The sequence below is a fragment of the Pan troglodytes genome, chromosome 8 (genome assembly GCF_028858775.2).
Source record: "Pan troglodytes isolate AG18354 chromosome 8, NHGRI_mPanTro3-v2.0_pri, whole genome shotgun sequence".
NCBI classification, from domain to species: Eukaryota; Metazoa; Chordata; class Mammalia; order Primates; family Hominidae; genus Pan; species Pan troglodytes.
This window is the reverse complement of record NC_072406.2, coordinates 79,310,129-79,322,437: the sequence shown is the minus strand read 5'-3', so window position 1 is coordinate 79,322,437 and position 12,309 is coordinate 79,310,129. Positions and strand designations below refer to the sequence as shown.

At 32.4% G+C, this 12,309-nt stretch overlaps 2 protein-coding genes across 8 annotated transcripts in view; one reads left to right on the top strand and one right to left on the bottom strand.

Annotated features, from left to right (window-relative positions):
- The window catches only part of CTNNA3 (catenin alpha 3), a 1,849,205-nt gene that overhangs the window by 655,552 nt on the left and 1,181,344 nt on the right, over positions 1 to 12,309 (top strand). The gene's annotated exons all lie outside the window — the stretch shown is intronic.
- Positions 8,093 to 12,309, bottom strand: part of LRRTM3 (leucine rich repeat transmembrane neuronal 3) — a 173,413-nt gene continuing 169,196 nt past the window's right edge. Inside the window, exon 3 of the mRNA XM_003312579.7 lies at positions 8,093 to 9,344. Within this exon, the coding sequence (XP_003312627.1) occupies positions 9,135 to 9,344 (210 nt within the window). The 3' untranslated portion in view covers positions 8,093 to 9,134. The remainder of the gene's footprint in view (positions 9,345 to 12,309) is intronic.

Genomic DNA, 12,309 nt, shown 5'->3' with positions numbered 1-12,309 from the left:
TTATTTCTGTTGAATATGGATGTCTTTTCTCTTTGCTAAGACTGTAAGTCCCTTGGGCACAGGGACTATGTCATATACTCATGTATCTCTAAAATTTTCTTACCTTCCAAGAGGCATATATTAGGTATGTAATAAACACATTAATTATATTGAAAAAATGTCTTCAGTGATAGCCTTAAATAGGTAGAATTTTGAACTTAGCATTGGGGTCTATACAGTGGACCTTAAATGAGCAGTTAGAGGGGTCAGTTTTTCAATATATCAGTCAACTGGATTTGAATCCTTGCTGCACAATTTAATAGCTATATGTTATATAATTGCTTTGTGCATCCGTTTCTTATCTTTCTAAGGGAAAAACAATAGTATCTACTTCATAGGATTATTATTAATTCTCTTTGCCATATTAATGTTGACTGAATGAACACCCGTAAAATGCTTAGAAAAGTAAACATTCAGTAAGTGTTAGTTGTTATTTTGTCTTAAAGTGTTTGGCATTAAGCCATTCTTTCTGAAACTAAATAGACATTCTTTTTGGTAATTACAGAACACAATCAGTTGTCTGAGATCTGTCCTCAGAAAGCGAAAGTATATGACAACAAAACCATGTTTTCATTACAGACAATAGTATTTATATTCTCAGTGGCAGAAAAGCATGCAGTTATCTGAAAACTATATCAGATTATTAAGTTAAAAAGAAGTGGCCCCAAACTACATTTCAGTTTTATATTACATAAAATGTTTATCTGTTAGAAGGCTCTTCTTCCAGTACCCCTGTGGTAGTACCAATGTGTCATGTCAAGTTCACACATTTTATCCCATAACCGGATCCAAAGGCAAGGGAAAAGCCGCTAAGGGCTACAACCCCAGTTGTGTAATTCTTCCACAAAATGATGAAGTGTAACAAGGATTCATTATTAAATAGCTGCGTGTCAAAGCCAATGGTGGCTCAAGAAACTCAGGTTTGAAGTTTGTTAAAGAGGAAACTGGCAGGGAGTTTTGAAGGATGTCCAATACACTGAACTTAAGTTTCCATCACATCCAAAGGCGAAAAAATGTTGACATCACAAGGATCTCAGTCTTTTCTCCAGATAATATGCAAGTTCAGAGATGTTCAGTGTGTTTCCCTAGACCTCTCTGGTGTAAGTGTAGTCAGACTAGAGCTGGTATGGGCTCTCAGGCTTTTGCCTCAAGGCAATAATTTTCTTAATTTATAAATGAATATAAAATAAGACCTCTAGAGAGGACTTTAAAAATCATATTTCCAGCTCCCCATTGTGGTGCCCATTCCACTCTGATAATTGCCTTATGGTAGAACAGAAAAACAGCGGTGACCAATCTTTCACCACATTTTCATCAGACTGTTTAGGGCATTATATTTATGGATCTGTAATTGAAAGCAAATATATCATTGATGTAAAACAGCAAGAACAGATGGAGTATATTTAAAATTACAATTCATTTCTCAACATCAGGTTTTGACGAGGTGTATGTGAATTAATGTAATTACTCATATGGTTGAAGCAGCAATTCAAGAGTTTATAGTTTTGGACTACTTCAAATTTGACCTTGGAAAGAACATGTAGCATTTACTTTAAATCTTTTTCTCTGTCTATTCAGTTTCTCTCTAGAGAAATAATAGAAATAGTTCTTGGACTAATTTTTATTCTTAATAGTCTCTCTTTTGGTAGAATTAATTCTATCTATCTATCATTTAATATGTATTGCCATCACGAATACCACATTTCTCTTATATTCCAAATATCCACATTAGCCTTTATGATGACACTTGATGGCATAAATGTTATTGTAAATTTTAATAATGGGTCTTAGTTTTTAAAATTACTGGCAGATTATTTAATAATAAATCACATGCCCTTCACTTACCTTGGTATGTGTAATTTTTGTCTTCTTTGTTGTTTTTTACCACATCTTCAACCCAGATACCAGGAGCATCTTTGTTGTCCACAATCAGAATTATTCTAGATATTTCAGATAACATTTCTGTATGGTGGTAATGGTGCCAGAATGAGAAGACACAATGATATTAGATCCAGTGTGCTAGAATTTCTTTCTTTGCTGGATTTATTGTTTTAAATTTATAGCCTAGTTTTTATCACAGTTATAGACGTGATCATTTTTAGTAGGAGGCATGACTTACAGAGTGCTTTACTGGCTCTTGAATGCTGTGTGTATTATAGAAGTATGTTTTTCATGGATGCTATATGTTCAGATCCTGTGATGGAGTAAAATGCTAATGTAATTAAACCAATGGGATTACTTGCACTTGTGGAGTTCAGGGAGAGATAGAAGAGATAACTCAGTGGTTTAATAAAAAGCTCCTGAGACACTAATGGAGTCGAGAGTCTACTTAAGAATCATTTGTGAATAGCTGAGACTGAGGAAGATGTTTTTCAAGATGTGAGTTTAAAAATAAGTTTCAAAAAATAATTTCATTTGTCCATCTCCACAAAGTAATGAAACAAGGAAATGATATTTATTTTATATTTAAACTACATATTACATTCTGAGTAGGACAAGTAGAGTCTGCCTTATTATAAAGGTTATCTTTCAGCCTCTTTTGATATAGTATGCTTCCAGATCCCATATCATCTGTGTAAGTTATAATACTCCTATAAGGAATATTGCCATTTAAAATCACTCACAGGAAATATTCTGTAGCTCAAGCCATGTCATTGCTACAGTTTGCGACTGTAGATTATTGGTGTTTTTCTCCACCTTGTCATTTGTACTTGGTGACTTTATTGACCATCCATATAGTTTTTGGTAAAATTGGCAACCTGACCTCTTTTTTTCAGCCAGTTGAAGGTTATATTATTGATATTTCTTTATCAATTTTGGCTGTAATTTTGGCTGTAAATTTATAAAAGGGCTAAGATGATTGGAAATAAAAATATGACATCAATATTCAAGGGCATTTATGTTTTGAAGGATTTTTCTTTCAAATGTCTACTCTTTTTAGGAAACCATGTATAAAACTTCAAGAAAATATTGTTGTTGTTGTTGTTGTTTCCATTAGGCCTCTGGTTTAGGATATTGAAGGAAGTCTCTACACAGTGTAAGATAATTTTTCTATTTGGAAATAGGCAAATTCTTTTTCTGCTGTGTTCAGAATAAGAATTTATTCTGAATACAGAATAAATAATTCTGTATAAATTATTCAGAATAATATATATAAGCCTCATTATATTGATTATAATCTCTTCTCACTTTTGAAAATGTGCTATGATGGGGGTAGGAGCACATCCTTAGAGCCTAACAAATCTAGATTTGAATCTTCAACCCCACTGTGTGAGCCTTGGCAAATTATTTAATTACTATGAGCCTTATTTTCCTTTCTTTAAAATAGTGGTTATACTTCTTTCCTAAAATGATTTAAAAATGAGACAAGGAGGGCATAGTGCCTGCTACATCATAATTTACTTCCTGCCTTTCTCCCCACTTCCAGCTTTTCAGTTGTTATATTCATGGGTGCAACTAACAAGTAACTAACCCAGAAGCCTTAAGACTTTTCAGATATGCCTCTCGAAAGAGTTAATGGGGAATAAAATCTATAAACAACAGTCTGTCAGGAAGCAACCTGAGCATTTTATATAGTTGTCTTTTGGTATGCTTTCCTCAGTCAAGAAAAATGTTCAGTCAGGCTTAGAAAACTAGATTCACATTGATATGGGAAAGCATAAGAATTCACAATTTTACTTTAGAATAGAAAGCAATTGAATGATTTAGGAAAAATAAATTCATTTGAGCAATATTTTTCAAAACTTAGCATGCATTAGTATCACCTCAGTCATGTCTTAATGCATATTTTGGGATCCATCCCAGTGGTTCTGATTCAGTAAATCTAGTATTGACACAAGGGATTTGGAGTCAACTTGACCTCTTAATAGTAACTTCAAGGATATAATAGGTGGCAAAAGTTTAAACAAATAAAATTATTTGTCAAATTTATCCATCCATGTTGTCTTACTACTATTTTCCACATTAATCCAGATAAAGTCAGTAAGTGGAAATGACTGAAACTGCTCAACTGACCAACTCAAAACCTGGAGTCAGACCGTCATTTCCTATAGACTGAGGCAAAGACTGTCTTGCAGAACCTTTAAACCATGCAGTACAAGTGTGCTGTGTTATAATAACACAAGATATATGGAAATCAATTTAAAAAAGATAAATTAGCAGGTAATATTTTAGATTAAAAAGCAATTTCAAGGTTCCTTTATCACAAGGTCTCTTGATACATTTGAAATATTATTTGATTTACACAAAATAAATTTTCACTCACCTTTTCAGGAAGACAGATATCATATAACACAAAATTTATAAATGAGAGCTAGGAGGAAGAAACTTAGTAGCCTAAGTCCTAGATGGCTGAGGCACTCTGCTGCTGTAAGATCACTGTCCTTCATAGAATAAAAAAGTCAATGGTGGACTTTTTAAAATGTGAATTTTACCCTAAATAAATTAAATATAAGTTGCCTCCTATCTCACAATAAAACTATAATGCAAGTCATGAGAGACCTTCAAAAAAGACTCACCACCACTTTGATGTGTGTGTGTGTGTGTTTGCTTGGTTTTAAATTTTCAAACATTTCTTTCCCATTAATGTTGATGATAAAATGAAGCCCAATTGTTGATTGTCCAGGTACCCTACCTTTGGGGTAAATCAGAATTTTGAAAGCATTGCTCCTGGGTCCTTTGTACTTGGCGCCTCCCTATTTAGAGACAGTTGGGGAAAATTGGGAAGGTCATGGGAGGAGTTGGAAGCTCTTTCTTATTGCAAGACCAATTCATCTGCACCTTGAGACTTTTTGATCAATTAGGAGATTGTTATATTACCCAGTATTATAAACTGTTAAGAGCTGTGCCAATATAAGATGTTATTATATCTATTCTGGAAAATTTTCACCTTTTCTCCTGAGGCCAAATACCTGCCAGTCCCATAACTTCTTCTTTCACATGCTCTGACATACCCAGAACATCTGCATTTCTTTTATACAGTTTAATAACAACAATTCACATCAGGTATTGGTTTTCATGCATTCAATTTCTTATTTTGAGTTTTTAGTTTGAGAGATGATATCTGTCTTCTAGTCAGGAACAATCAAAAACAAATATATTTTTACTCTCATATACAATAGTTTTATTTTAGAAAATTTTTTTTTGCAAAAAGATTTTACTATTTCTAAGCAGTCTATGGAGTCAGAGAGATCTGAGTTCAAAATAGGATTATGTGATTAGTCTTGAGTGTTAAATTTGGGAATGTTTTCTTTCCTTGTAAAAATGTAATTTGTATTAATCTGTATAGTTTCATGGTTTTCCAAAACATTCAGGAGGGACTAGAAATAGAGACTTGACAAAAATGAGTTGATCAGTAAAATATATTATTTGCAAGTTAGCATATGTTTTAGGTTCTATACATCAATTTGGATAAATTATATTTTATTTTTCTTATAAGGAGAATGGAGAAAATTGTTCTCTATTATTACAAGTAAAAAAAATTTCATGGTTTAAGAAGAAATCTTGCCAAAAGAAAAAAAGAAAAAGAATTTTATGTAAGTCTTCCCAATTAGCTCCGAATTGAACATGTGTTCAGTTGACAAAGTGTTGAACATGTGTTCAACCCTGTACTATGGATCTCTTTTATAATTATGCAGTCTCAATTTAGAAGGTCTTTGGTTTTTTTCCTTGGGGTTTCTTTCCTTGTGCTTCCTTGATTTTATGTCTGTACCTCGGGGCCTACATGCATCCACATCTTGGGAGCATCTGTTCTGCACATTCACAAACGAACTTGTATGTTAAGAAATATGTGACTTGTTAAACTTTTTGAACAGAGTTTTAATGTGAGAGCCCAGAGTAGAACACAGAAATAATTCAGTTAGCTAATATTTTACAGATGGAGAATTGAATTAAAATAGGGATTACTAAACAACATGTCAAATATATATAGATATATATTCTTTCATTCTATCCATTATCTCTGGAAGTTCTCTGGCTCTGATCAGAGAAAGAAATCTTTTAGTACAGTGGAAAGACTAACAGCCTGTAAATTTTGAGAATAATTCAACTGCACCAATTATTGGCCCTGCGTTTTGGGGTGAGAGCTCAACTTCTTTGAGATTAATGTGTCTTCATAGGGTTGTTACGAAGACAAAATGAGATAATTTATGTAAAATGTGGTTTGTGAACTTCAAAACACTGCATAACTTTATGGTTTGCTGCAGCTGCTGGCTGTTATTGTAACCATGCTGGGTGAAACTTTCCATTTTTCAGCTCCAAACATAAGTAAACATTTCAGTTGTTTAAATCGGTGAGGAATAGACAGGAAGGGAGACATAGGAATGGGGGTTAGAAGGAGGAAATGGGAGATTATCGAATGCTGGAAAAGATAGGTTAGAAATGCAAGTTTTAGACAAAAACTGAAATAAATTGGAAATATGTGATAAAGATTCCAGACACAGTCTTTCAGATTGTCACCACCCTCACCCTTAACCTGGACATGGCAGAATAAAAATTAAGCAAAAATAATAATAATCATCATCCAGCATTTTTTTTTCTTGCTAAAGACCCTTTTGGTTGAATTTAAAGATGAGAAGTCTCAAAATTCCTGGCGTATTTGGTGTAGCTTAGGGCCTTGGTTGCACAGAGCTGTGGTTCCAAGGTGATTGCTTGTATTTATAGTCATTCACTTTAGATGAATTCCAAATATTTAAGACAGAAAGTGGTTTCCTTCAGGAAATCAAGGGCATACACTTGTAAGACTCCTTGGAACCTTAACATTTCTAAAAATCATTATCAATTTGAATGTGTCTAGAAATAGGTTTATTAGTAGATAAACCTATTTATTAACAAATATGTTAATTTGTGCTTGTTTACACAAATTAATTCTTCTTTTTCTATCTTTGCAAGGATAACTTCTAATGAGAAAACTTGCAAATGACATTTTGGTTTACATAATAAATTTTTGCATTTGATTTTAGACTCACGAATCATAGCTTTATAACCCTTTATAAATTTGCTAACGACGTAAAGCCAAATTTCAATGTAGAGAATTAAGAATAAGAATAATACATTGCAAGGAAATTAGAAAATGGAAAACATAAAGATTAAAATTAGATTTAAAATGACAAAAATTTTTGAAGAGCAAATAATTTATGCAAAATATGTTACAAAATCTGGGATGCTAAATAGTTGACACAAGTACTGTGTTTGACATTTAGTTTCATTTGAATTAGTAATAGAATTTGCTTCTTCCAACATTTACATCTTTTTTCTTTCTGACTTTATATATTTTCGACAAAAATTTGCTCCACAGTTTTTAAGTTCATTCTTCTTGAATCCGCTTTTAAATTTGCTGTGACAAACCTGCATAAAACTAGATTTTATAGATATAACTTCTTTGGAAGAGATAAAAATTTAAAAGTTTGACATTGTTTTCAGTTATTCTTTTCTTCATTGTTTTGATTGGCGCCTGTTAGATTGATGTATTGTCAATCTACTTTTGATGGCATGAATATAAAATGACAACATAAAAAGCACTTCTAGTGCAACAGTAATTGAAACTTGCAGTTTTCCATTAAAAAAAAAACAAGAATGCATGATTACTATTGATAAAGTAACAATATTTTCAAACAATAACCTATGTCAAGCAAACAGCACAAACAAGTTGATTATTTCAGCTTCTAAAGACTCAGGTTTTCTTAATTTGATTTGAATGAACTTTATAATACAATTGTATAATCAATATATGATCTGGGCTGGTGTCAAATTACTCTGAGTTATTTCTTTGATAATTTGGAGGTGAATCCCATTATGGATAGCAATATAAACAATTTAGAACATATTAAGGATGTTTACCGTCTACTTGAGTGATAAAGTTCTCCACCATGGCTCATATCTGTATTGAATGAGCTGTACCTGTTTAAAATTCTTCCTCAGGAGAGAAATGATGTAGTGCACAATGCAAAACAAATTCATATGTTTCCTTTGAAATGTTTCCAAAATACCGGTCTCACAGTTCTAAATAAAAAGCTGTCTTAAGAACCAGGCACATTTTGCACTGACTGATGGTTACTTTTAGGTAAACCGCTATGGGTTAATTAGGATAAAAATTGCTACTGTACAATTATTATGCACTATACTCCCACCTTGGCCTGAAAATAATGAGATGTAACAAAAGTTTTTATTTGTCACTGGCAGCTGCACCTTTTAACTGTATCACAAAGTCTGTTGCTGTGGTTACAGCCTTTGTTTCCAGTGATGTTTTGTCCATGCTTTCCCCCAACCCTTAACAATGGTTACTCAAAAGAATGAAATAATGAGTCATTCATTCGGAAATATGTTAAAATATCCCTCTTTATCATTACATTTCACTGCTTAGAAACTAGGCTGTAATTCAAGGCAACAGTTAAGTCTGAGAACTGTTAAAAAAATCTTTGATTTTTTTTTCATTTTTAAGAAAAACCTGCCTATGTAATTGAAGAACCTCTTACAAGTCTGAACAATTAAATCCTTTTTGGTTAATGTATTATTTCTGGAACAAGTAGATAAAATTCTACGCAGTAAGCATAATAAAAATCGTGCATGTTTCGCACAGCACAGAATTTTAGAGTCAAGGTTTCTGGGCACAAAAGCAGTAACAAAACAGTCCTTACAAAACTGAGTAACTCTGAATAACACAAGAAATAATTTTTGTTAATTTAAAATTTTAGAAACTGAAATGTGTAAAGTTTTTAAAGTAAAATGTAATTAAATTATGGTACTGTACATACCAGTTGTTTCTACAATTGAAACTTTACAATATGAAAAATACATTAGCTTTGTACAGTTTTTACAGGTAGGTAGGATGAGTTTTGAAAAAAAAAGATTCTTTTATTTTTCAGGGTCATACTCTGTTTAAGTCAAAAAATACTGCACAACTTAGCTAATTACAAAGTGTAGACTTAAAACAATTCATGTCTTCTTTATTTCATGAATCAATCTTGGATTTTTTGTTTATTTGAACAGGGGATTTTGTGTTTTGTTTTGTTTTTAGAGTCCACAATGAACACATCTTCCTCATTTTGTCCTTGAGGTTACAAAGTTTGGTAGCAACCCCTGGCTACCAATGATCTCAGTTAAGCTAGCTGCTGTTTATGGTCACTGATTCGGCCAGCTGTTGTGATTGTGCTCAGGTCCAGCTCAGTCTCTAGGTGTGTTTCCATCGTATCTTCCTGTGCATTCGTTTCAAAGGACTTATGGGAGAGAAGTTCATGATGCACCCCACAGTAACTTATTGTGGGCTGGTCATATGCCAGAAAGGTTGACACATTCATTGATAAAGGTATCTGGGGAAAAATGACATGAGAAAAGTCAGTTATAAAAATATGGACAACTTTAGGGGAAAGATTTAGAGACTGAAGTGCTGACCTGACTAACCTCCATGGTTATATCTGTGGCCCTGTGGCCCAGGTGTCTCTATATTATCCCGCTAATGCCCCCTATTCCCATATGGTGAGATCAGTGCAACAGTTTTAAATCCTGGGATGAAACTGCTTAATTCTTTACTAGAAGATTCGGATAAGTAGTAGCCTACATGGTTCTGAAAATGATAAAAGATTTATTGGAACAGTCAGAAAATTGCTTTCGCTAACTGGGAAAATAATTGTGTTTTTAGAACTGATAAACACTATTATTATTATTATTAGTGTTAATTATCCTATTATTTGGTTAGGATACAATAGAACAAGAGTGATTCTCAAACTTTAGCATTCACAAAAATCACCACCCACTTCTTTAACTAGTCAACCCCCTGCCACCCAAGTTTTTCATCCAGTAGGTCTGGTATAGGTCCTGGAATCCACATGTCTTACAAGTTCCTATATGATGCTGGACTATTAATCCACACACCACACTTCGATAACCATTGCAGAAGAGAATTATCTAGACAAGCCATTCTGGCTATTCTTACCCATGACTTCTTAATATTTATTTTATCATAAAGATTCCTTAAAATATTAATGTCTGTAGTTTGGTCCATATATCTAAAATTTAGATAAGCATAGAGAATTCCCAGGAAAATTCTATGGTTCCTATGAAAGTCAAAAAGCATCAAAGGATGATGCTAGTTTGAAGGAACCAGTAGTATACATGAGGAAGGGACTCCCTTGCCAACTAAAGAAAGCAAGTTCTAAAGGTGAGGGAAAAAGCAAGCATGACCATGGTGAGAAGGGAAACACATGTTACAGACAAAGGGGAGCCTGAAATATAATCAGATATCAAAATCTAGAGATATTTCCCATTTCTTTTTCAATAAGATAAAAACTTGTCCTAAAAAGTAGGCAGATTTCAGGAACCTTCAGTCCTGATCTTGGTTTAATATCCTAATTACTAATTCATGCTGTTGAATTCTCTGGAGGATAAAAGCTTCTGCCATTCTTGTTTGGTTAACAGATAGAATGTATATTTGTTTGAGCACATCAGACTAAATTCCTTTCTGATCTTAGCTGAGATTAGAGTCCAAAGCTAAGAAAAATAGGAGGCCTAGGTATAATTTTTTTATTAACTGCATCTTTACATTCTTTCCCCTTCTCTCCATGCATTAGAACCATCTTTGCCACTTCTGTTTCCATCCCTACAGTTCTACTTACATGTATTTCTACTTCAATGAAAATTCCTGGAGCAAATATTACCTTTTATCTCTTTAATAAAAGTAATCAAAAAAATAAAAAATAAAACTAATCACTTCTTTTAAGATTATTTGCTTATAATATGAATATTTCAGCATATAAAATATATATAGCTTAGTTCTTAGAGACAGAAATGTAATCCAGCTTATTAAATGAAAATTCCAGAGTAACTCTTCCTATTTATGTGGATTTTTAAGATTTAAAACATGAAGTTATCTGATGCGTGAATGAAAGATATCACATACTTTAAAAAATGGTCAAGGCGACTGAAAGATCGTAAAGAAAATGCTTAAGAATAAAATAGGATACTTCCATTTAAAATAAATAAGAATCTTGTTGTCACAGATGAAATAGCCCAGATAACTAAAATACATTTTTATGTAAAAGTAAATGTGCAGCATGAATAGATTTGAGTTATAGAAGAGAACAAAAATAGAACTGTTACTGGGTACACGAGTTTTACATTATCCCCTGGGAAATCAGTGCTCTGTAATGCGTTATGGGTCATATATCTGTAGGATTTTATATACTTGTCCTTATTCGTCATGGAAACTTATGCCTCATATATGCAGAATCATTTCTGGCTTACTTAGAATTAACTCTACTGTGAATAATTTGTAATTTCTATGGTGATGATTTATGAAAAATAATAAACCATGATACATTTATTCTGTGTGTGTGTGTGCACACACAATTTCCTGCTTGATTTAATGTATCAAGGCTACTGACTGGTATGCAGAGTGCAAGTCCTAATTTGAACCATTATCAATTAAATAGTTAGCTCTGATGATCTGTTTTAAAAATCCCACATATTATTTTCTTTAGTGAGTTTCTTACTGTTGGATATGTCTTATTTTGAAATACCTTATGCCATGATTATACCGTTTAAATATAAATACACATTTTTTCACATTTTAATATTTCTGAAATTAGGATGGAACTTATAAGCAACGTGAATGTTTAACATATATCATTTCCATGTAATTGAGAGTGCATTTTAAAGTTGATTCTATCTTATTAACAATAAAATAACATAGTAAGATGTATCAGTAAGTAGAATGTAACAGCTAGCCATATCTGAATACAGCATCACAGTAGATTTTTCCCAGGTTGACCTAAATGATTTTGAAAATTTAAGAGAGTTAGCATTGGATATATACCCATGTGTATATATAGGGGTACACACATACAGATACATATATAATATATAAACATATATGTATATACACATATATGTATAAACTTAAAGCCAATTACTTATAGTTTCAAAATCATTTAAATCAGGTATGGAAAATGCAAATTTTGGTGATACATCAGTTTTGGACCACTTTTACATACTCATGACATCTATATAAGATTCATGTAAATATAGTATACATACCTATGGATATATACATGATATGGTATATGTATGCACATGTGTGTACATTTACTCATAAATTTTTCAAATTGTGTTCAGGTAAGTCTTTGTTGAATTATGAATATTTTGCACTGTCAATTTTATTGGAATGTCAAGATAATTTTTTAATATATAAAATATTTGGTTAAATTTAAGTCATTTCTTCCTCAATTTTTAATTTATAAGTATTTTATACAGATGTAGTACAAGGTATGTTTATTCTTT